A 27,196-nucleotide genomic window follows, 5' to 3' on the forward strand; every position below is an offset into this window, starting at 1 on the left:
ACTAAGGTAAAAGGCACGATCACCTGGTGTTTACTAAGGTGAAAGGCACGAACACCTGGTGTTTACTAAGGTGAAAGGCATGATCACCTGGTGTTTACTAAGGTAAAAGGCACGATCACCTGGTGTTTACTAAGGTAAAAGGCACGATCACCTGGTGTTTACTAAGGTAAAAGGCACGAACACCTGGTGTTTACTAAGGTGAAAGGCATGATCACCTGGTGTTTACTAAGGTAAAAGGCACGATCACCTGGTGTTTACTAAGGTAAAAGGCACGATCACCTGGTGTTTACTAATGTGAAACGCATGATCACCTGGTGTTTACTAAGGTGAAAGGCACGATCACCTGGTGTTTACTAAGGTAAAAGGAACGATCACCTGGTGTTTACTAAGGTGAAAGGCACGATCACCTGGCGTTTACTAAGGTGAAAGGCACGATCACCTGGTGTTTACTAAGGTAAAAGGCACGATCACCTGGTTTTTACTAAGGTGAAAGGCACGATCACCTGGTGTTTACTAAGGTGAAAGGCACGATCACCTGGTGTTTACTAAGGTAAAAGGCACGATCACCTGGTTTTTACTAAGGTGAAAGGCACGATCACCTGGTTTGGCAATTGGTAAAGCTTGTGTTTATATTTCCCTAGGGAAAGGCAAGGATGCACAAACCAAGAAGGCAACTATAACAGGTACAAAGTGCTAATGCTAAATGTTTTATACATTTTTACATTCTTTCCTTTTCCGGTTGAGATCTGCTTTTCGACATATCAGGAGAATTTTTGTTTTATTTCTTTCCTTTCCTTTTCTTTTTTATTATCAAAACACTTTTAAAGTGACAACGAACTGCCATATTCTGTGTTTCATTATTTTGATGATCAGAGGTAACCGTTTTTGTTCCCTTTCTAGCGAACGATAATGATAGTGACCTAACCGATATAGATACCTCCGGTAGGTCCTTTAGTATGGATAAGTTTCAAAATCATTGCAATAAAACAAAATCATTGCAATAAAATAAAATGAAAGATAAGCAAAAAAAAAATTACGGAATCAATATACATTTTATTTTTTTCTGTGAATGGTCACACAGACAATGCTAAGAGTATGGGTCCGCAAGGGTCGTCGGGAACTATCGTGGTGCAAAACGGTATGTAAACGCAGTGAATACCAGCAAATGACCCCGAGCCTGCAAATGACCCCAAAAATCAACATGATCCCTTTCTTTCTGTAAAAGAATTCGAAATGCACGAAAATTATACATTTGAATTTAAAAAATTAAAATAAATAAAAAAAAAACAATATATTTTCTCTAAACTCTCTGTATTTATTGCATTTATGTGAAAATACTAGACTACTAGACTACTAAGATAAGAGAGGGACACTTTGGTATTACCCGCGCGCTATGTCGATTCCGAATCTGGCTATTTTTAGTAACCACCATCCCACCACTGCTCGTGAGCATTTTTACTCACCCTACCCCGCTCTTTGGCATTTACATCTTGTTATTTGCCGCTGTTTTGTGACTTGAGACCGAAAAAAAAAAAAACCTGTTTGCACAAATACCATCGAAAATTTCATTCTAGCATAAAGGATACAGGCAGTTGCGGCATATTAAGGGGATGTAGTACTTCGAGGATTTCAAGATTCCGAAAACGTTTAAAAAAAAAACAGAGACTTCATTCAAGAGCGGAAAACCTCGTGCTTCAAACACCGCTTCCGCTCTAACTTGCTGCTTCTTCGTGGTTTTTCAACATTCATTATCTTCCTAATGGTCAAACGAAATCTGTAAGTTAGACATTAGATATGATATTGATTTTTGTGAATATTCCGGTGAATTGAGAAGGAATCCAAGAATATACATTTCATAAAACTATCCTTGTAGCGAGGGAATGCATTTTTGTGATGATCAAAGCCAACAAGCTGAAATATCTGAGCTTTTCAAATAGCGAGAAAATAACAAGGGAGATATTACTGTACTTTTTTGATGTTGTTTCTAGACATTTATATAATTACTATACTATTTAGTATATTATACAAACTGGAGTCGGGATTTGAATCAAACGCGGTATCAAAGCCATTTTATCGCTCGTCGGTGTTTTTTTTTCTCCTTGACTTTACTTCGCTGCTCAGACAAACAAAACAGTCAAACTATTCAGGGATTTAGCTTTCTGTGAGTATATCTTGCTTATTTAAGTTAGACTTGTTTTTATCTTCCGAGTTATTTTTCATTATCTCTTTTCATTCCTATCAAGTTGGCAAAACAACAACACGCAACCCGTGGGGGTGTAGGACAAAATAAAAAGAGCAAATCCTCACGAGCAGTGGTGGGGTTGGTTACTAAAAATAGCCAGATTCGGAATCGACATGGCGCGCGGGTAATACCAAAGTGTCCCTCTCTTATCTTATGCTCTCTTGCAATAACCTATTTTAATGATAAATGTATGCGGGATTTAACGTGTTTTTAGCGATCGGGATACGGATACTATTTTGTCGTTTTTTGTTGTTGTTGTTGTTGTTGTTTGTTTGGTATATTTAGTACTTTAATTTTAAGTTAAAATTAGTTTTAAGATTAGAATATTTTAATGCATAGCATATTTAGAATAAAATATACATGTAAATATGTGTACTACTGTGTAAATATATATAGTGTACTAATGTGTATTTCAGTAAAACATGCCACATAGCACACTTTATATTTATAACTTTTTAACAACGATCTTGTAAACACAGCATAATGTACAGTTACTTAAACCATTTCAATACCAAATATTTGTTATTCGGTATGTCCTCAGTACTTGCACAAATTTGTTTTGCAGATCCCACTTCGAGTGGAAAAGATCAAGACATTATCACCGAAGTGGAAAAGGGTACAGAACATGTTTACTAAAAACTCCAAACTAAGAAGGCCAAATGCAAACGTCGTATTTCCTATGAGCGCTATTTAGTGCAACTGTGGCAAATGAATTGTTTTATCTTCAGTTGCATTAGTGATGATAATCAAAGCCGTTATGAAAAAGAAAATTATAAAATGCTGATAATAATTACAACAGTTATAATAATAATGATATAATGATGATGATAATGATAATGATGAAAGTCATAATAATAGCTATGATAATAATGTTAATGATAATGGCAATGGTGATAGTCATAATGATAGCTATGATAATAATGTTAATGATAATGGCAATGGTGATAGTCATAATAATAGCTATGATTAATAATGTTGATGATAATGATAATGGTGATAGTCATTATGATAGCTATGATAATAATGTTGATGATAATGATAATGGTGATAGTCATAAAGATAGCTATGATAATAATGCTGAGTCTGGGTAAACCCGAGGGTCAAGAGTATAGAGTCAGAGGCCGAGACTCGAGACTTATAGGCCGAGAGTCGAACAAGATATCTGAAATATGGAAAAGTTTTTCGTTTTTCTCGCTCAATAATATTAGTATGTATAAAACACTGAATAGCCACGGCATAATTTTAAAACCGGTCTTGAGAAGACTTCCGGTATCCCACGGTTTTCTTGACAGGCTTTACAAATGGAAATGCGCAGTACGAACTAGCTTAAAGCGATGCAAAATTTGTCGTTTTTTATGAGGGATAACATTCTCTGTCGCAAAAGAAAAAAGAATAATTATAAGGAGATGCTCGGTAGCAGTATAAGCATGTAGCAGTCCCTACCGTAGCAATGTCCCTGTATTGGCATTTCTTGGTGCTAATTGACGGCATTACTAAAAAGAGAAACCGGCAAAACTAGCGGAACCAGCATATTCTGAATGCGAAGGGGATACAGGGGTAGGGATGTTTTACAAGGATACAGGGGTAGGGATGTTTTACAAGGATACAGGGGTAGGGATGTTTTACAAGGATACAGGGGTAGGGATGTTTTACAAGGATACAGGGGTAGGGATGTTTTACAAGGATACAGGGGTAGGGATGTTTTACAAGGATACAGGGGTAGGGATGTTTTACAAGGATACAGGGGTAGGGATGTTTTACAAGGATACAGGGGTAGGGATGTTTTACAAGGATACAGGGGTAGGTATGTTTTACAAGGATACAGGGGTAGGGATGTTTTACAAGGATACAGGGGTAGGGATGTTTTACAAGGATCATGATTTATTTTCGAAATAACCTATGTTTCTCTGTTCTAACTTTTCATATGGTAAAGGCGATTATTGACCACTCTTTCCGTTGTGACTTGCTGAAACAACATGCTACGTTATTTCACGCACATTTGACACTCTTCCTTATGCAATTTGTAAAAAAATTCCGTTGAAAGTTCCAGATAAAAACATACTGTAAAAGTTTTGGCAGTTTTAGCGTGCAAAAGGCATATGTTTTTGTGCCAAATGTGTCCTTCTTGTGTACCTGTGCAGAAAAAAAAGTATTTTAACACTTTATTTGTCATATCATACTACGAACGTATTACCCTATTTACCAATTTCTACATGTGTGTAAACACGCGGTCGGCCTGGACTCGTCACGCTATGTGGCGCTTGATGGGGCTAACACGAGCGTGACGAGTCCAGAAGATCACGAGGCTACGAAACTGGTGCTGTTGTTTTTTAAAACTGTAACTCTGTGCAGTGTTTTATAGATAATCAAATTCATAAGCGGGGGAAAAGTGAAACTCTTTAATATTTTGGATATCTCGTCGACTCTAGGCCTATAAGTCTCGAGTCTCTATGACCACTCTCGACTCTCGTGGTTTACCCAGACTCTAATGCTGATGATCATCATATTGTTATGGTAATAGTGATACGATGACGATTTAAATTATCGCAGTATGTAGCTAGAATAACGTATCCTTATATTGTAGCTCATTGATGAATAAAGAGTGAGATCCTGAATTTCCCTCGCAGCTTTTAACAGTTCAATGAGCGGAAAAAGTGACAAAGTCCTGAAGGCTCTCGAGTCTGACATCGAGCGCAAAGTAGACGGCCTTGCAGACCAAGTCATCACACCAAAGGACTCCGCATCAGCTAAGAATGACTCGGCAAAAGATCCGCAAATCGATGACGGTTCGGAAAACGTCGTCACTCAAACCGTTGCCGACTTTGCCGACAGCTCAGAAGCTGTAGGTACAGAGTCAGCTGATGACGTCATCGTCCACGTTGATTCCGGTAATAAGAAGTCAATGGGAAGCAGGAAGACAGGTGTTGAGAGCCGCGTGAACAAGGGCGAGCCAAAGTACCAAGACAAAAGCAATGAAGCTTCAAGGAGTTCTGAGGTGCACAAGGGAGATCCCAAACAGATGGACGAACACTTGGAGGTCATATCACGAAATAAGCTAGCAAAACCAAGTGTGAAATCAGCTAAGAGAGATCTCTTAACGGGTCAAGCGACACCGAATAAAAATAGTGCTGATAAAAGAACAGGTTTTGCTCGAGCCGTGGAACTCGTGAACGAGGCTCAGAGCAAATTAAAGAATGTGCTGAATAAATTGGACGAGAAAGCGGCGAGTACTAAGAGTGGAATAAAGCCAGCAAGAGTGGCCACCCTTGTAGAAAACATCCAGAAAAAGATGAAACAAGAGTCTGCGCATGCGCGTCATCTAAACATATCCGCTGACACGCTCCACAACTTGGCTAAGCAAACACCAGCCAAAGTCTGTGAGTTAAGAATAAATAAACAAACAAACCACACGAAACTCGAGATAATTTAAACTAGACGGTGCGATTAAAAAATGTAGGCACTGCCTAAACGCGGAACCAGCATATTTGTGAGAGCGCCCCAGCGCATTTGGCCTTTGCGTTCGCTACCTGACTGTCAATATGTAAAAATTTCCAAAAAACTCCGAATGAGAGCCGGCTAGAAGGTAATGTTGCTTTCAAGTATCTCGCCGTATTAAATCGATTCTCCGCCTTGTGATAACCACCTCCTTGCAAAAGAAGAAATTTGACAGCAAATTCAGTGAAAATTGTAGATTCTTTTATTCAAACAATCCATAACTGGAAAAGAGTTTTTATTTAGTTTGCTTTCCAACTTTTTAGATTTTTTGGAAGTTTGATCGAGGGAGTTGTTTTCTCGAGTGAAGGCAACCAAGTCAAGAAAGCGCAAGAAAGACCAAAAAAACGTCGCACAGTTATATACCATTTTACGGCTGCGTTGGCTTTGCTAAAATGTTTTGATAATTGCTAATTAGAAGAATAAATGATAGGACGTTTTTTTTACATATGAAAGACTGTTCGAAGATGTCTAATTGCTTTTCTTATTTTGATATGCCCTTCCCACTTTTCCAACAGATTTTTCCGAATCGTGTGAAGATGCGTTTCCTGAAGCTTGTGAAAGATGGGCAAAAAAGAGATACTGCCTGACATTTAACGAGCTGATGAAACGATATTGCCGAAAGGCCTGTAGCTTATGTGGTGAGTGACCTAAACACATTGAACCCTCAACCGGCCTGTACCGGCTTTGAAAAGTACCTACAACCCAAAAAAATCATAAATGCAAAATAAACACAAAAAGATGAAGATACTCAGGCATCAGTCTAAGGGATAAATGGTCTTGAAGATATGCATCCAACTAAGGTGATAGCAACTACTCTTAAGCCAAATAATAGCACAGGTTCTTTGACAAATTTCAAATCGAACAAGGAAAGAAAAGCAGAATCACCCCTCTCAATAAAACGCTCAAAATACCACACAAGGGAGAGAGATCAGCAAACACAGCTCAAGACACAAATAGATACCTTTATTCTGATCCTCCAGGTTCATTCCCATGGCCTCAAAGCACAATGTCCACTCCTTAAAGCGTTGTAAAACCACTTGGATGCCTTTACGGATTGCAAAGCATTCTGGGGGATCCAGGGAAAAATTCCCGAGGGGAGGGCCAAAATTCACGAGGCCTCTCCCCAAAGTCAGATGGTTTTTTAAAGACTTTTCACCTCAAAGCCAAACAAATCAATTGCAGGTTATACAGACCCAGAATAGCAGTGTAAACAATTTTGGAATCAGTTTGGTTTCATAAAAAACAGCATTTAGGAGAGCTGTGGTGATTCATTAGAAAAAAAATTCCGGTCCAGGCAAAGCCAAACAAGAAAAAATCACCATGAATCCACCTTTGCTTGCAAATATCCAGAAGCAAAGCACTCAATTATGCCCCATAGGCTCGTAGCTGTATTTTTTATGATAAAAGCAAGCAACCATCAACTTGTGCTCGCTTCAACACATCGACGAGTGATTAAAAGTGGCGACCGCAAAACACTGTTGGAAAGCTACCGCTGACTAGTTGCAGCGGTGTTTAACTTTGACGGTCTGTATAAAACTCAGAATAGGGGGGAGGTATCTCTTTTCAGTCTGTTTTTTTTTTGTAAATTCAGCTCAAAAATAGCCAAGAGTCAATGGGTTAACGATATTGCCGAAAGGCATGTAGCTTATGTGGTGAGTGGCCTTAACAACGACAATAATTCATTTCAAACTTTTTTCGATATAAAGTAATTATAATTAAAAATTTTTGTATCATGACTCACTTCATAAAATATAATAAAAAATATTACTAATTAAAAAACTAATAATAATTATGATTATAATAAAATCATAATAATAACCATAATAATAATCTTTATGTAATAATCATGATGATTATGATAATGATGATGACAGTACCTTAGTAATGTATTCAAGTAAAGTGAGTCAGTAAAGTGAGTGAGTGAGTGAGTATTTGAATTATTAGTATTTAAAGGCATATTTTTATAATAATAATGATATGATGATGATGACAATAATAATAATAATGGTAACATTAAAACTAGAAGTAACAGTAACAAAATATTTGTTACAGATCACGTGATTACAACGGGCTTCACGTCATGTAGTAAGACATGCGGTGGTGGTGTTCGTCTGCGCATGCTCAAAGTAAACAACCGCCAGGTGCTACAGAGGCGAGTCTGCAATGTCGACAAATGCCCAAGTATGTCAGATATTGTCTTGAAGAAAAGTATTACAACCCGACACCAAATTATATCCGCTATTCAACCACGAAAAACACACCTTATTTTGTATTCATTTTTGCACTTTATAGTGGCCAATAACGATAATGGCCCAACAAGGGCCGAAGGTTCACTTTTGTTTCCCAATGGACGTGCTATTTGTGGACAAAGCTATAAAGTATAAGCTAGATCACTCAGATCACTCTGGTACGTAGCCAAATCCGACAATAAACGTCTCGTGGAGATACTGCAAAGACATAACAAAATCGCTTTTTGTTCTTTCGATTTTTTTTCAGAGAACTTCTTTCCTCCCCCCTCCCCCCCCCCCCCTCCTCCCCGGGAAAATTAGGTCCAAGAAAAATCCTGGGTACGGGCCTGATATCTATGTGTGACTCTCTTCTTAGTTGACGGCGGGTACACACCGTTCTCAAATTTCTCCGAGTGCAGCTCAACATGTGGTAAAGGCCTAATGTACCGACACAGAAGTTGCACAAACCCACCACCGCAATATGGCGGCCGCGACTGCACCAGACTTGGGAGCCCTGTGGATACTAAGCCCTGTCACGTCAAATGTAAAGGTATTAAACCCTGTCACGTTAAATGTGAAGATATTAAACCCGGTCACGTCAAATGTAAAGGTATCAAACCCTGGCACGTCATATGTAAAGGTACTAAACCCTGTCACGTCATATGTGTAAAGGTACTAAACCCTGTAACGTCCAATGTAAAGGTATTAAACCCATTCACGTCAAATGAAAAGGTATTAAACCCTGGCACGTCATATGTAAAGGTATTAAACTCCTTCACGTCATATGTAAAGGTATTAAACCCCTACACGTCATATGTAAAGTTATTAAACCCTGTCACATCAAATGTAAAGGTATTAAACCCTGTCACGTCAAATGTGAAGGTATTAAACCCTGTCACGTCAAATGTAAAGGTATTAAACCCTGTCACGTCAAATGTAAAGGTACTAAACCCCGTCACGTCAAATGTAAAGGTACTAAACCCTGTAACGTCAAATGAAAAGGTACTAAACCCCGTCGCGTCATATGTAAAGGTATTAAACCCTGTCACGTCAAATGTGAAGGTATTAAACCCTGTCACGTCAAATGTAAAGGTATTTAACCCTGTAACGTCAAATGAAAAGGTACTAAACCCCGTCACGTCATATGTAAAGGTATTAAACCCATTCACGTCAAATGAAAAGGTATTAAACCCTGGCACGTCATATGTAAAGGTATTAAACTCCTTCACGTCATATGTAAAGGTATTAAACCCCTACACGTCATATGTAAAGTTATTAAACCCTGTCACATCAAATGTAAAGGTATTAAACCCTGTCACGTCAAATGTGAAGGTATTAAACCCTGTCACGTCAAATGTAAAGGTATTAAACCCTGTCACGTCAAATGTAAAGGTACTAAACCCCGTCACGTCAAATGTAAAGGTACTAAACCCTGTAACGTCAAATGAAAAGGTACTAAACCCCGTCACGTCATATGTAAAGGTATTAAACCCTGTCACGTCAAATGTGAAGGTATTAAACCCTGTCACGTCAAATGTAAAGGTATTAAACCCTGTCACGTCAAATGTAAAGGTACTAAACCCCGTCACGTCAAATGTAAAGGTACTAAACCCTGTAACGTCAAATGAAAAGGTACTAAACCCCGTCACGTCATATGTAAAGGTATTAAACCCTGTCACGTCAAATGTGAAGGTATTAAACCCTGTCACGTCAAATGTAAAGGTATTTAACCCTGTAACGTCAAATGAAAAGGTACTAAACCCCGTCACGTCATATGTAAAGGTATTAAACCCCTTCACGTCAAATATAAAGGTACTAAACCCTGTCACGTCAAATGTAAAGGTTTTAAACCCTGTCACGTCATATGTAAAGGTATTAAACCCTGTCACGTCATATGTAAAGGTATTTAACCCCGTCACGTCATATGTAAAGGTATTAAACCCTGTCACGTCAAATGTGAAGGTATTAAACCCTGTCACGTCAAATGTAAAGGTATTAAACCCTGTCACGTCAAATGTAAAGGTACTAAACCCCGTCACGTCAAATGTAAAGGTACTAAACCCTGTAACGTCAAATGAAAAGGTACTAAACCCCGTCGCGTCATATGTAAAGGTATTAAACCCTGTCACGTCAAATGTGAAGGTATTAAACCCTGTCACGTCAAATGTAAAGGTATTTAACCCTGTAACGTCAAATGAAAAGGTACTAAACCCCGTCACGTCATATGTAAAGGTATTAAACCCCTTCACGTCAAATATAAAGGTACTAAACCCTGTCACGTCAAATGTAAAGGTTTTAAACCCTGTCACGTCATATGTAAAGGTATTAAACCCTGTCACGTCATATGTAAAGGTATTTAACCCTGTCACGTCATATGTAAAGGTATTAAACCCCTTCACGTCATATGTAAAGGTACTAAACCCTGTCACGTCAAATGTGAAGGTATTAAACCCTGTCTCGTCAAATTTGAAGGTATTAAACCCTGTCACGTCATATATAAAGGTACTAAACCCCGTCACGTCATATGTAGAGGTATTAAACCCCTTCACATCAAATGTAAAGGTATTAAACCCTGTCACGTCATATGTAAAGGTATTAAACCCCTTCACGTCATATGTAAAGGTATTAAACCCTGTCACGTCAAATGTGAAGGTATTAAACCCTGTCACGTCAAATGTAAAGGTACTGAATCCGGTCACGTCAAATGTAAAGGTATTAAACCCTGTCACGTCATATGTAAAGGTATTAAACCCTGTCACGTCAAATGTAAAGGTATTAAACCCTGTCACGTCAAATGTAAAGGTACTTAACCCAGTCCCGTCATAGGTAGACGTGCTAAACCCCTGTACATGTAATCTTTCTTGTCATACCATTTCTACAACCCTGTTGTGGTTAAGCTCAAATGTCCTAAACAAGTTTTTGGTAACTTTGACAGTAACTATATCCAAAGTATAATTTATATTGTTTTTTATGAAAATCGTCATCGAGAGATGCTTTTAAAATACCTTAACATTAATTACATGGATCATTAAAACACAAAAGTCAATAATAATGAAGTATCGTTACTCTTAGATGAGCCTGTAGAGGATGACGACGACAATGACGACAGCACAGCCGCTGACACAGGCTCAGGTGGCGAAGAGGACGAGACTGTTTCTGCGCACAGCGACTCGTCCGAAAAGAAAGGTATGGATAAGCAAATAGAGAAACCTGTGCCCCAGTGCAAGTCGCCTATTATATTCATTGTGAACCGCCGCGGTGCACTTTTGGATGCTGCATTATATCTTGGGTTTTGTGACCGTGATGCAAATCGGGCATTTGCTTGCAGTGTTTACGTCACTGTCTCTTTAAGTGCTGTAAACATTGCCATTGTTGTTATTGCTACTATTTGGCGTGAGCATGTGATTATGTTCAAAAGCCAATTATGACAGGCCTGGGAATGCCAGAAAATATTCCTCCTGGATGCACGCGCCTATCAAACGCTTATGCGTCAAAAACAATACAGTCTGTCTGTCTGTCTGTCTGTCTGTCTGTCTGTCTGCCTGTCTGCCTGTCTGCCTGTCTGCCTGTCTGCCTGTCTGCCTGTCTGTCTGTCTGTCTGTCTGTCTGTCTGTCTGTCTGTCTGTCTGTCTGTCTGTCTGTCTGTCTGTCTGTCTGTCTGTCTGTCTGTCTGTCTGTCTGTCTGTCTGTCTGTCTGTCTGTCTGTCTGTCTGTCTGTCTGTCTGTCTGTCTGTCTGTCTGTCTGTCTGTCTGTCTGTCTGTCTGTCTGTCTGTCTGTCTGTCTGTCTGTCTGTCTGTCTGTCTGTCTGTCTGTCTGTCTGTCTGTCTGTCTGTCTGTCTGTCTGTCTGTCTGTCGATACAAACATCCTAATTGGTCCGCATTTATTAATGAGACTGGCTCCATTGTTATTGTGTCAGCCCCTTCCCCCTCTCTTCAACTAAAAGACAGATCCGTCCCTTATATAACATTGATTGTTTGAAAGAGGGTGACGACTTCGAACACATGCCCGAATACAGGATGGAGGACATGAACCTCGCCCCAGGCTACAACATCCAAACAGGTGCAATATTTCATGATTGTTGGGGGAGTTAGTAATGGGATAACATTGTTGGGGGAAACGGGTTGGGATAACACGATTGTTGGGGGAGTTGGTGTTGGATATCATGATTGCTGGGGGAGTTGGGGCAGGATAATATGATTTATTTTGGTGTTGGGGTGGGATAACATGATTGTTGGGGAAGTTTGGGGTGGGATAACATTATTGTTGTGGAAGTTGGGGTGGGATAACACGATTGCTGGGGAAGTTGGGGTGGGATAACACGGTTGCTGGGGGAGTTGGGGTGGGATAACACGATTGCTGGGGGAGTTAGAGATGTGATAACATGGATTATTGTAAAGCTTGTGTGGGATAACATAAATGCTGGAGAACTTGGGGTCGGATAACATGATTGCTGGGGAAGTTTGGGGTGGGATAACATTATTGTTGTGGGAGTTGGGGTGGGATAACATGATTGGTGGGGAAATTGGGGTAGAATATCATGATTGCTGGGGTAGTTGGGGTGGGATAACATTGTTGGATGAGTTGGGGTGGGATAACATTGTTAGATGAGTTGGGGCTGGATAACATGATTGCTGGGGAAGTTGGGCTGGATAAAAAATTGCTGGGAGCGTTGGGGTGGGATGTCATGATTGCTGGGGAAGTTTGGGTGGGATAACATGATTGTTGGGGGAGTTTGGGTGGGAAAACATTGTTGTTGGATGAGTTGGGGTTTGATAACATGATTGATGGGGGAGTTGGGGTGGGATGTCATGATTGCTGGGGGAGTTTGGGTGGGATAACATTATTGTTGGATGAGTTGGGGTGGGATAACATGATTGCTGGGGGAGTCGGGGTGGGATAACATTATTGTTGGGGAAGTTGGGGTGGGATAACATGTTTGTTGGGGAAGTTGGGGTGGGATATCATGATTGCTGGGAATGTTGGGGTGGGATAACACGATTGCTGGGGGAGTTGGGGTGGGATGTCATGATTGCTGGGGAAGTTGGGGTTGGATAACATGATTGTTGGGGGAGTTTGGGTGGGATAACATTATTGTTGGATGAGTTGGGGTGGGATAACATGATTGCTGGGGGAGTTGGGGTGGGATGTCATTATTGCTGGGGAAGTTGGGGTGGGATAACATGATTGTTGGTGGAGTTTGGGTGGGATAACATTATTGTTGGGGAAGTTGGGGTGGGATAACATGTTTGTTGGGGAAGTTGGGGTGGGATATCATAATTGCTGGGAATGTTGGGGTGGGATAACACGATTGCTGGGGGAGTTGGGGTGGGATGTCATGATTGCTGGGGAAGTTGGGGTTGGATAACATGATTGTTGGGGGAGTTTGGGTGGGATAACATTATTGTTGGATGAGTTGGGGTGGAATAACATGATTGCTGGGGGAGTTGGGGTGGGATGTCATTATTGCTGGGGAAGTTGGGGTGGGATAACATGATTGTTGGTGGAGTTTGGGTGGGATAAAATTATTGTTGGATGAGTTGGAGTGGGATAACATGATTGCTGGGGGAGTTAGGGTGGGATGTCATGATTGCTGGGGAAGTTGGGGGGGGATGCCATGATTGCTGGGGAAGTTTGGGTGGGATAACATTATTGTTGGATGAGTTGGGGTGGGATAACATTATTGCTGGGGGACGCGGGGTGGGATATCATTATTGTTGGGGGAGTTGGGGTAGGATAACATGTGTGTTGGGGAAGTTGGGGTGGGATATCATGATTGCTGGGGAAGTTGGGGTGGGATAACACGATTGCTGGGGGAGTTAGAGATGTGATAACATGGATTATTGTAAAGTTTGTGTGGGATAACATGATTGCTGGAGAACTTGGCGTCAGATAACATGATTGCTGGGAAAGTTTGGGGTGGGATAACATTATTGTTGTGGGAGTTGGGGTGGGATAACATGATTGGTGGGGAAATTGGGGTAGAATATCATGATTGCTGGGGTAGTTGGGGTGGGATAACATTGTTGGATGAGTTGGGGTGGGATAACATTGTTAGATGAGTTGGGGCTGGATAACATGATTGCTGGGGAAGTTGGGCTGGATAAAAAATTGCTGGGAGAGTTGGGGTGGGATGCCATGATTACTGGGGAAGTTGGGGTTGGATAACACGATTGCTGGGGGAGTTGGGGTGGGATGTCATGATTGGTGGGGATGTTGGGGTGGGATGTCATGATTGCTGGGGAAGTTGGGGTGGGATGTCATGATTGCTGGGGAAGTTGGGGTGGGATAACATGATTGTTGGGGGAGTTTGGGTGGGATAACATTATTGTTGGTTACGTTGGGGTGGGATAACATGATTGCTGGGGGAGTTGGGGTGGGATGTCATGATTGCTGGGGAAGTTGGGGTGGGATAACATGATCGTTGTGGGAGTTGGGGTGGGATAACATGATTGGTGGGGAAATTGGGGTAGAATATCATGATTGCTGGGGTAGTTGGGGTGGGATAACATTGTTGGATGAGTTGGGGTGGGATAACATTTTTAGATGAGTTGGGGCTGGATAACATGATTGCTGGAGAAGTTGGGCTGGAAAAAAATTTGCTGGGAGAGTTGGTGTGGGATGTCATGATTGCTGGGGAAGTTGGGGTTGGATAACACGATTGCTGGGGGAGTTGGTGTGGGATGTCATGATTGCTGGGAATGTTGGGGTGGGATGTCATGATTGCTGGGAATGTTGGGGTGGGATGTCATGATTGCTGGGAAAGTTGGGGTGGGATGTCATGATTGCTTGGGAAGTTGGGGTGGGATAACATGATTGTTGGGAGAGTTTGGGTGGGATAACATTATTGTTGGATGAGTTGGGGTGGGATAACATGATTGCTGGGCGAGTTGGTGTGGGATGTCATGATTGCTTGGGAAGTTGGGGTGGGATAACATGATTGCTGGGGAAGTTGGGGTGGGATGTCATGATTGCTGGGGAAGTTGGGGTGGGATGTCATGATTGCTGGATAAGTTGGGATGGGATAACATGATTGTCGGGGGAGTTTGGGTGGGAAAACATTATTATGGATGAGTTGGGGTGGGGTAACATGATTGCTAGGGGAGTCGGGGTGGGATAACATTATTGTTGGGGAAGTTGGGGTGGGATAACATGTTTGTTGGGGAAGTTGGGGTGGGATATCATGATTGCTGGGGAAGTTGGGGTGGGATAACACGATTGCTGGGGGAGTTGGGGTGGGATAACATGATTGTTGGGGGAGTTTGGGTGGGATAACATTATTGTTTGATGAGTTGGGGTGGGATAACATGATTGCTGGGGGAGTTTGGGTGGGATAACATTGTTGGATGAGTTGGGGTGGGATAACATGATTGCTGGGGAAGTTGGGGTGGGATGTCATGATTGCTGGGGAAGTTGGGGTGGGATGTCATGATTGCTGGGGAAGTTGGGGTGGGATAACATTATTGTTGGATGAGTCGGGGTGGGATAACATTATTGCTGGGGGAGTCGGGGTGGGATAACCTTATTGTTGGGGGAGTTGGGGTGGGATAACATGTTTGTTGGGGAAGTTGGGGTGGGATATCATGATTGCTGGGGAAGTTGGGTTGGGATAACATGAAATTGCACCAACAACAACAAAACAAAAAACACAAAAAGGCGGAGCTTATAATTTAATACCAGTTATAATGCTTAGAATTTATCTTGTTTGGCAGCTGAGGAGCAAAGAAAATTGGAAGAAGCCGCGATGACCGAGAGTCCAAATAAAAGTATGGCCCTGTGACTAAATCTCTAGATTAATGCTATTTGCTTATTCCTTGTACCAAACTCTTTGTCAAAATTAAAGTAAAGAATGCAAAAACGTGGCTGTGATTACGTGATAACTCGAGGAGTTATCATATCACGGGGGGCCTGTGTTTGAGCGATTGCCTCCGTAAGCTACCAGCTTCGGTAACAACATAACAGATCTAAAATATCGGGGGTTTTTTTCTCTATATAAACTCCGGAATTGTTAGCTCCCGAAAACGGCCATCTTATCAAGCGACAATGTTCCGTTACTGACTAGGCTTGAAACTTCACGCGATCACGAAGAGTCTTCAAAACATCGTTCAGTGTCATATTCTATGAGCAACAGATCAAAAATGTATGTTATCAAGGGATAACTGTTTTTTATTACATGTATTCATTTTCTAATATTTTATAGACTTTTATTGGTTAGCCTCTAGTAAGCGACCCTAGGTCCCCAGTTTCGAAAGCGATTTCCCTAACGGGCCTACGAGGGCTTTGACTGTAATTTGAGCACGAAAGCAAGGCCTTGGTTGGTCATCTTTTTTAGACACTTTGTAACATATTTCATTACTGCATTTCAAGCCTTTTAACCCGGCTGTCCTAAAGCTTCAAGCTTTTGTGAAACGTGCCAAAAGTTGCAAAAAACCCTGCAGGTCGATCTGCCAAAACCTCGCTTTAGGCTCAAAAGAGAAAAGGACCCCATCTGATGTGACCTCCAACAATGAGCAGACGCCCTCTATAACGGACACAAGCCCAAATCGCCTTCTTAATCCTTCAGAATCCTTATAGCCCCTCATATATAAGAGATACAATTTTTCGGTCCCGTGGGAGTCTTGAAATAGAGTATGAAATAATCCTAACCCAAATTTCATTGTTTTTTTTTTTTTTTTTTTGGTGCAATTTGAATCTCGGATTATCATTTATCACAGAATTCGTATTTACGCCTATTTTTCAAAACTGGAATAACTACTTTTTTAACAGCTTTTAAATGGCCTGGCCCGGGAGATAGAAAAACTCCCATGATCCTTCATCAGCAAAATGGTAACGAGTACGAACATAAAGATCACCATGGAAACCGCCATATACTTCATATAGGTAAATTATTATATGTTAAAAACTTGTTAGAATGACTTTATTCAAGAGGAAAAATAATGCCAGTTCAAATTGTACACTTTATGTGTGTAGCCAAGCACCACAAGCATCCGCATCTTCGGACCGTACACTACAATAAGAAGCCCGGTGAGTCACATCCTTTTCATTGTGCATGAGTGTTAAAAAGCAAAAAAAAAAAAACGTTTACCAAGAGTAGCCGGGTGAAAACAGCAAAAATAAAATGTAAGTGGAAAAGGGACGCGGGAAATAGAAACCGTTCTTTCTTGATTCCTTTCTTCTCCTTGTGGTCTGCTTCGCGTTGATTTTTAAAGGCGTGGTAAGTATTTTACGTCTCCGATTTTCATCTCTCTATTCATTATTAGTCACAACAGGCCTGCTTTCGTGAAAAGTTTATGGGTCTCATTTAGTGGTTCATGGGTCTCATTGTCTCATTTTCATTGTCTCATTTTATCTCCTTAGTGGCCAAGCTGAAGTGTGGACCATCCATGTTTTTAAAATACCACCGAAGAGAAGACAACAGCCCTGAACAGGACGCCGCCGAAGCTGGCTATAGTCAGAACTCTATGCTTGGTGGCCCTCAAGAGAACTTTCAGCAAAACTACAAGCGGACCCCAGGCAACAATAAGCGAGGACTGAATTTCCAGAATTACAAGGTGTACGAGCAAGGCAAATTCATGTACGATAAGTACGGCTTGCCTATGGATACGACAAAGGAGGTCATCAAGGCTTTTGACTCGTAAGTATCCTTATTATCGTCGTCATCATCATTATGCTCATCATCATCATCGTCGTCAACAAAATAAACTTTAACAACACTTCTTCTACATTGACATTTGTTACATCATAAGCAACTTCAAGAATCATCATTATCACAATTATCATCATCATCACCGTCTTCGTCGTAAACATGAACAAGAGCATCAACCTGATGAACATTATCGTCGCAGCCATCATTATAACCATTATTTTTATCGCCATTACAGCTACCTATCGCCTATAAATATAATGAATTATGTTCGAAAATAATTCAGTTGACTCCTATATTAAATTTGTCACAATGTGGGCATTACCCACCAGGCCATACAAGATCGTGCTGACGAAGAATAAGAAACACGAGATGGTGATCAGCGAAGAGTGTCTCGAGTCTGGTAAGACCCCCATCATCCCTTCTGTCATCATCTTTGTTTAGCTGGGGAGGACACGCCATTTTTATTTCCATGTCCTTTTAAGACTCTTTTATTACAGGGGGTGAGGGTGGCGGCTTTCCCCCGCAACCCGTGCATAAGCACTTTTGTCATCAACATCCCAAACATGCTTTGTTCTATGGGCTCAACTAATCCAGTACACGTTTTCTCTCCTTGATGCCTTACTTATCATGCATCAATCTTTTCTTCAGATGCAGGTGTTAATCCAGATATGGACATCAAAACAAACTCGATAAAGGAGTTAGGCAAGTACCATAACAAGCCACACAAGAACTTTAAAAGAATGTTCCAGTCCAAGTGTGGGCTATTTTAACACCTACCTTCTTTACAGAGTCTTATGTGGGTCCAAACGGCTTGTCTGGGACGATCAAGATTCCCTTCCATAAAGCCAAACCTCTGGCAACATCACTAACAGACAATGGTGAGTGGCTGGGAAGGCAGAGTAGTTTGGCTGAATATCACCTACGCAGACCACTATTTTTCCTCTGCAGCCTTTCTGTTGTTTTTCTAGTTATACCAATAGTATTGGGCTCAGATGTCTTAACACGCAAACATTCTCCAGGGAAAAGCAGACCAGTGAATTTAGAGTAAATAAGACGAAGGCTGCCACTTTCAATTAAGCCGATAGGACGACATCTGGACACGGCGTATTTTTGTTCAATTTGCAGGGTTAGCTTGTGAGGGAACTCGTGTAAAGTTAATAAATAAAAACATGACGAAGAAGAATTGTTCTTCCCCCTTAAACCTGGGAAAGGCGAAGGCAAAAGAGTGTGCAAGTATTTTTTTTCTCCTTGACCTAGGAATGTACGAGTACAAATACGAGAATCCAGGACAAATGAATGGTTACACAGTGGAGGCCCGGCAGGCGCTGCCTGGCAATGGCATGGGAGCGGCAAATCTAGGTACGCGTTGTAGTAGAACGACCAGAGTTGACCTTAGTTCGGCAAGCGAAAACGTAATCTTATTCAAATGATGCAATAATTCTAATAACGTTCTAATGTCCAAAATACTATAAAATCACAATAAAAACGTCCCCATTATTTTTCTGGTTTGTTAGATATTTTTTGGTTTGTTATTATTATCAACAATATCTCGAGAGCTGGTCGGGTTTTGAGTATTCTGTAGACCTTACAAGTTCTTGGATTTGGAACTATTTGGATACCAGGGGATGACCAGGAAACAATATAAGCTTAGAATTCTTCTAGCACCTATAAAGGCAACCAGAACTTGGCCAAAATACTGTATTCGAAACTAGTTTCGATAAAATCAATTCGTTATCATAGATATTCAGGGATAATCTTCAGACCTTGTTTCTGTCTTAGCAAACAAAGATAGGTACAGCTTAAACGTCCTCACCGGAAACTTGGTGTTTGCACTTTGTGGTTTGGATGCCGAATTTCATGTCTGCTTTTATTCCATTTTATTTCTAAAGTGGCTATCTTTTCTTGTACCTGTTTGCAGATAATGAGCTGAAGAGGGCATTGGACATAGCCTCAAACGACGAGAGGCGGGCACTATCGCGAACTACACTCATGTCAGGTGGGGGCTCGCAAACAATGGAATAAAGCTTTCAAATAGCTGCTGCATGTACTGTATATATTAGCTACTGAATGTACTGTATATACTAGCTACTGAATGTACTGTATATACTAGCTACTGCATGTACTGTATATACTAGCTTCTGTATGTACTGTATATACTAGCTACTGCATGTACTGTATATACTAGCTACTGCATGTACTGTATATACTAGCTACTGCATGTACAGTATATACTAGCTACTGAATGTACTGTATATACTAGCTACTGCATGTACAGTATATACTAGCTACTGAATGTATTGTATATACTAGCTACTGCATGTACTGTATATACTAGCTACTGAATGTATTGTATATACTAGCTACTGCATGTACTGTATATACTAGCTACTGAATGTACTGTATATAATTGCTACTGAATGTACTGTATATACTAGCTACTGAATGTATTGTATATACTAGCTACTACATGTACTGTATATACTAGCTCTTGAATGTACTGTATATACTAGCTACTGAATGTACTGTATATACTAGCTACTGAATGTATTGTATATACTAGCTACTGAATGTACTGTATATACTAGCTACTGCATGTACTGTATATACTAGCTACTGCATGTACTGTATATACTAGCTACTGAATGTACTGTATATACTAGCTACTGCATGTACTGTATATACTAGCTACTGAATGTACAGTATATACTAGCTACTGAATGTATTGTATATACTAGCTACTGCATGTACAGTATATACTAGCTACTGAATGTATTGTATATACTAGCTACTGCATGTACAGTATATACTAGCTACTGAATGTATTGTATATACTAGCTACTGAATGTACAGTATATACTAGCTACTGAATGTATTGTATATACTAGCTACTGCATGTACTGTATATACTAGCTACTGAATGTACTGTATATAATTGCTACTGCATGTACTGTATATACTAGCTACTGCATGTACTGTATATACTAGCTACTGAATGTATTGTATATACTAGCTACTGCATGTACTGTATATAATTACTACTGAATGTACTGTATATAATTGCTACTGCATGTACTGTATATACTAGCTACTGCATGTACTGTATATAATTGCTACTGCATGTACTGTATATAATTGCTACTGCATGTACTGTATATACTAGCTACTGCATGTACTGTATATACTAGCTACTGCATGTACTGTATATAATTGCTACTGCATGTACTGTATATACTAGCTACTGAATGTATTGTATATACTAGCTACTGAATGTATTGTATATACTAGCTACTGCATGTACAGTATATACTAGCTACTGCATGTACAGTATATACTAGCTACTGAATGTACAGTATATACTAGCTACTGAATGTATTGTATATACTAGCTACTGCATGTACAGTATATACTAGCTACTGAATGTATTGTATATACTAGCTACTGCATGTACAGTATATACTAGCTACTGAATGTATTGTATATACTAGCTACTGAATGTACAGTATATACTAGCTACTGAATGTATTGTATATACTAGCTACTGCATGTACTGTATATACTAGCTACTGAATGTACTGTATATAATTGCTACTGCATGTACTGTATATACTAGCTACTGCATGTACTGTATATACTAGCTACTGAATGTATTGTATATACTAGCTACTGCATGTACTGTATATAATTACTACTGAATGTACTGTATATAATTGCTACTGCATGTACTGTATATACTAGCTACTGCATGTACTGTATATAATTGCTACTGCATGTACTGTATATAATTGCTACTGAATGTACTGTATATACTAGCTACTGCATGTACTGTATATACTAGCTACTGAATGTACTGTATATAATTGCTACTGCATGTACTGTATATACTAGCTACTGAATGTATTGTATATACTAGCTACTGCATGTACTGTATATAATTACTACTGAATGTACTGTATATAATTGCTACTGCATGTACTGTATATACTAGCTACTGCATGTACTGTATATAATTGCTACTGCATGTACTGTATATAATTGCTACTGAATGTACTGTATATACTAGCTACTGCATGTACTGTATATACTAGCTACTGCATGTACTGTATATAATTGCTACTGCATGTACTGTATATAATTGCTACTGAATGTACTGTATATACTAGCTACTGCATGTACTGTATATACTAGCTACTGAATGTACTGTATATACTAGCTACTGCATGTACTGTATATACTAGCTACTGAATGTACTTTATATACTAGCTTGTGAATGTATTGTATATACTAGCTACTGCATGTACTGTATATACTAGCTACTGAATGTACTGTATATACTAGCTACTGAATGTACTGTATATACTAGCTACTGAATGTACTGTATATACTAGCTACTGAATGTACTGTATATACTAGCTACTGCATGTACCGTATATACTAGCTACTGCATGTACTGTATATACTAGCTACTGAATGTATTGTATATACTAGCTACTGCATGTACTGTATATACTAGCTACTGCATGTACTGTATATACTAGCTACTGCATGTACTGTATATACTAGCTACTTCATGTACTGTATATACTAGCTACTGCATGTACTGTATATACTAGTTACTGAATGTACTGTATATACTAGCTACTGAATGTACTGTATATACTAGCTACTGCATGTACTGTATATACTAGCTACTGAATGTATTGTATATACTAGCTGCTGAATGTACTGTATATACTAGCTACTTCATGTACTGTATATACTAGCTACTGAATGTACTGTATATACTAGCTACTGAATGTACTGTATATATTAGCTACTGCATGTACAGTATATACTAGCTACTGAATGTACTGTATATACTAGCTACTGAATGTACTGTATATAATTGCTACTGAATGTACTGTATATACTAGCTACTGCATGTACTGTATATACTAGCTACTGAATGTATTGTATATACTAGCTACTGAATGTACTGTATATACTAGCTACTTCATGTACTGTATATACTAGCTACTGCATGTACTATATATACTAGCTACTGCATGTACTGTATATACTAGCTACTGCATGTACTGTATATACTAGCTACTGTATGTACTGTATATATTAGCTACTGAATGTACTGTATATACTAGCTACTGAATGTATTGTATATACTAGCTACTGAATGTACTGTATATACTAGCTACTGAATGTACTGTATATACCAGCTACTTCATGTACTGTACATACTAGCTACTGAATGTATTGTATATAATTGCTACTGCATGTACTGTATATATTAGCTACTGAATGTACTGTATATACTAGCTACTGAATGTACTGTATATACTAGCTACTGAATGTACTGTATATACTAGCTAATGCATGGACTGTATATACTAGCTACTGAATGTACTGTACATACTAGCTACTGAATGTATTGTATATACTAGCTACTGAATGTACTGTATATATTAGCTACTGAATGTACTGTATATACTAGCTACTGAATGTATTGTATATACTAGCTACTGAATGTACTGTATATACTAGCTACTGAATGTACTGTATATACTAGCTAATGCATGGACTGTATATACTAGCTACTGAATGTACTGTATATACTAGCTACTTCATGTACTGTACATACTAGCTACTGAATGTATTGTATATACTAGCTACTGAATGTACTGTATATATTAGCTACTGAATGTACTGTATATACTAGCTACTGAATGTATTGTATATACTAGCTACTGAATGTACTGTATATACTAGCTACTGAATGTACTGTATATACTAGCTACTGCATGTAATGTATATACTAGCTACTGAATGTACTGTATATACTAGCTACTGCATGTACTGTATATACTAGCTACTGAATGTACTGTATATACTAGCTACTGCATGAAATGTATATACTAGCTACTGAATGTACTGTATATACTAGCTACTGCATGTACTTTATATAATTGCTACTGAATGTACTGTATATACTAGCTACTGAATGTACTGTATATACTAGCTACTGAATGTACTGTATATACTAGCTACTGAATGTACTGTATATACTAGCTACTGAATGTACTGTATATACTAGCTACTGAATGTACTGTGTATACTAGCTACTGCATGTACTGTATATACTAGCTACTGAATGTACTGTATATACTAGCTACTGCATGTACTGTATATACTAGCTACTGAATGTACTGTATATACTAGCTACTGAATGTACTGTGTATACTAGCTACTGCATGTACTGTATATACTAGCTACTGAATGTACTGTATATACTAGCTACTGAATGTACTGTATATACTAGCTACTGCATGTACTGTATATACTAGCTACTGCATGTACTGTAAATACTAGCTACTGCATGTACTGTATATAATTGCTACTGCATGTACTGTATATACTAGCTACTGCATGTACTGTATATACTAGCTACTGAATGTACTGTATATACTAGCTACTGCATGTACTGTATATACTAGTTACTGAATGTACTGTATATACTATCTACTGCATGTATTGTATATACTAGCTACTGAATGTACTGTATATACTAGCTAATGCATGGACTGTATATACTAGCTACTGCATGTACTGTATATACTAGCTACTGCATGTACTGTATATAATTGCTTCTGTTTGTACTGTATATAATTGCTGCTAAATGTACTGTATATACTAGCTACTGCATGTACTGTATATAATTGCTACTGAATGTACTGTATATACTAGCTACTGAATGTACTGTATATACTAGCTACTGCATGTACTGTATATACTAGCTACTGCATGTACTGTATATACTAGCTACTGAATGTACTGTATATACTAGCTACTGCATGTACTGTATATAATTGCTTCTGTTTGTACTGTATATAATTGCTGCTGAATGTACTGTATATACTAGCTACTGCATGTACTGTATATAATTGCTACTGAATGTACTGTATATACTAGCTACTGAATGTACTGTATATACTAGCTACTGCATGTACTGTATATACTAGCTACTGCATGTACTGTATATACTAGCTACTGAATGTACTGTATATACTAGCTACTGCATGTACTGTATATACTAGCTACTGCATGTAATGTAAATACCAGCTACTGAATGTATTGTATATACTAGCTACTGCATGTACTGTATATACTAGCTACTGAATGTATTGTATATACTAGCTACTGCATGTACTGTATATTCTAGCTACTGAATGTACTGTATATACTAGCTACTGAATGTACTGTATATAATTGCTACTGAATGTACTGTATATACTAGCTTCTGAATGTACTGTATATACTAGCTACTTCATGTACTGTATATACTAGCTACTGAATGTACTGTATATACTAGCTACTGCATGTACTGTATATACTAGCTACTGCATGTAATGTAAATACCAGCTTAGAAACCAGATGCTGCCAAAAAAGACCACCTCAATATTGTAATCAGCCTCAATCATAAACGATTTGTATATTATAGACTCATGTCAACACTTAAACCCTATTCAGACTCCAGTGGAGGGTGCTCTCAACCTCATTTTCAGCCCTGGGAACAAGGTTGGGGGGGGGGACTCTATAAGCCCCACCTCCCAAAAACTTTTGAACCATAACGGCTAAGAGGATTAAACTTGGTGACTTATGACATTTTGGTTTCAACGCCATGTCGCTATGACGCTTAATGTTACCATGGCAACCAGTTTCTGAGACAAAAACTAAAAAAAGACGTCACTTTTTATCCTACAACACCCAATTGTCAGTGTGAGAATCATTTATAAGATTTTATATTTTTATATTTGATTTTATATCCAAAGATAAAAAATGGTTATCATCTCTAAGTACATTTCATGACGTAACTATAACGTCATTAGTTGACCTTAGCTTAAAACGCTTAATGTTACCATGGCAACCAGTTTCTGAGACAAAAACTAAAAAAATGACGTCACTTTTTATCCTACCACACCCAAATATCAGTGTGAGGATCATTTATAAGATTTTATATTTTTATATACGATTTTAAATCCAAAAATAAAAAGTGGTTATCATCTCTCAGTACATTTTATGACGTAACTATAACGTCATTAGTCGATCTTAGCTTAAAATTGCCAAAAGCAATCCTTTTTCTGCACATTCTATGTATCCTTAAATTCTTTCTATGATTTTATAGTTATGTCAATGTTTCATACCATTCATATTAAAATACATTTTAGAGTCAATTCTATTGACTTATTTCGTTTTATCTGAATAACTATTAACATTCAGTTATCCTTTGTATTATGTACAATTCAGATGCAAAGTCCACACTTTCCGAGGAGCTCGCAGCAGAGAGAGAAGAAGCATTAAAAGAAAAGAAATTTGAGGCAAAGCAACGTAAACATGCCATGTCATCATACCGCGGGTACACTGGGTAACGACAGGCTCTTGACATGTGCTCCTGTTACCCGTGACGACGGGCTCATGACGTGTATTCCTGCTACCCTTGACGACAGGCTCATGACGTGTGCTCCTGTCACCCTTGACGACGGGCTCGTGACGTGTTCTCCTGTCATCCTTGACGACGGGCTAATGACGCGTGCTCCTGTTGCCCTTGACGACCGATATTGTCAGAGAAATTATGACAAAAAATTCTATACAAAGAGGATATTATATGGTCGCGCGCAAATACAAATTTTGTGTTCAAGTGTTGCTATTATCTCTAAGGGAGCACGAGAAGATAAAATTGCATTTGCAAATGACAATGTAATGTTCTGTTTATTAGATGAAATCTTTTAGGTGAAAGTTTCATACTAGTTAAAACTTGTTATCACCACATGTTTTATAAATATGATATTAACATCGGTTGCAGTGGCGATATCAGTTGAAACATTTTGATATCACCAGTATCACACTCTATAACACGCAAAAAAGTTGTATATTCAATCAACAGAGAATATAATAAAGAAATGTTTGCCGTTACTAAACAGAGGTAAGCTCTCATTAAAAAATGATGAACCTACTTGGTGTGTCTTAATTATGTAATCTTTTGGAGCTAAAAAGCATGCGATCGAGTTCTTGAAATGATATTTGTTTCAGGCCTATAACGCTATCGTGTAAACTATTCTGTTTAAGAGAGGGGAAAGATGGGGATTCATTTTAGCTTATGAGTAGCGGTACTCCATTTGAGAATTATTTATTATAATAATAATAATAATAATAATAATAATAATAATAATAATAATAATAATAATAATAATAATAATAATAATAATAATAATAATAATCATCATCATAATAATAATAATAATAATAATAATAATAATAATAATAATTACTTTACGCAATATTACTGAAATCGCACACTAACAAAATTATTAAACCTGTCTGTAATTCCTTGAAACCTATCGGTACGCATATAGCCAGTAGCCAGAGCCGGAGTGAGTAGCTATGGTTGACTTCTGTAGCTTTAGGAATGATATAGTTTAGAGGAGGCGATATCTTCCCTTTGGTGACAAAACTCTCACAGAGGCTATCACGACGAGCAGATAAGGACATGAGCCCTGCATTGGTAAGAGCCGTGCAATAATCAGTATGCGTGAAAATA

At 38.8% G+C, this 27,196-nt stretch overlaps 1 protein-coding gene across 5 annotated transcripts in view; it reads left to right on the forward strand.

Annotated features, from left to right (window-relative positions):
- LOC116605639 overlaps nt 1–26,611 on the forward strand; it is a 32,334-nt gene extending 5,723 nt beyond the window's left edge. For 2 of the 5 annotated variants that reach the window (XM_048731056.1, XM_048731055.1), the window contains 20 exons: nt 642–683; nt 901–942; nt 1,082–1,138; nt 2,808–2,858; nt 4,870–5,619; nt 6,253–6,375; nt 7,790–7,918; nt 8,342–8,515; nt 11,038–11,151; nt 11,949–12,026; nt 15,677–15,730; nt 16,731–16,844; nt 16,935–16,988; nt 17,322–17,598; nt 17,940–18,010; nt 18,259–18,312; nt 18,399–18,488; nt 18,868–18,969; nt 19,529–19,606; nt 25,906–26,611. In XM_048731056.1, coding sequence (XP_048587013.1) covers nt 642–683; nt 901–942; nt 1,082–1,138; nt 2,808–2,858; nt 4,870–5,619; nt 6,253–6,375; nt 7,790–7,918; nt 8,342–8,515; nt 11,038–11,151; nt 11,949–12,026; nt 15,677–15,730; nt 16,731–16,844; nt 16,935–16,988; nt 17,322–17,598; nt 17,940–18,010; nt 18,259–18,312; nt 18,399–18,488; nt 18,868–18,969; nt 19,529–19,606; nt 25,906–26,027 — 2,576 coding nt within the window. In that variant the 3' untranslated portion in view covers nt 26,028–26,611. The remainder of the gene's footprint in view (nt 1–641; nt 684–900; nt 943–1,081; nt 1,139–2,807; nt 2,859–4,869; nt 5,620–6,252; nt 6,376–7,789; nt 7,919–8,341; nt 8,516–11,037; nt 11,152–11,948; nt 12,027–15,676; nt 15,731–16,730; nt 16,845–16,934; nt 16,989–17,321; nt 17,599–17,939; nt 18,011–18,258; nt 18,313–18,398; nt 18,489–18,867; nt 18,970–19,528; nt 19,607–25,905) is intronic. The other 3 variants (XM_048731058.1, XM_048731057.1, XM_048731059.1) reach the window with 3 other exon arrangements.
- Nucleotides 26,612–27,196: the final 585 nt, after the last annotated feature.

Source organism: Nematostella vectensis, chromosome 8, assembly GCF_932526225.1.
Source record: "Nematostella vectensis chromosome 8, jaNemVect1.1, whole genome shotgun sequence".
In the NCBI taxonomy this organism is placed as follows: Eukaryota; Metazoa; Cnidaria; class Anthozoa; order Actiniaria; family Edwardsiidae; genus Nematostella; species Nematostella vectensis.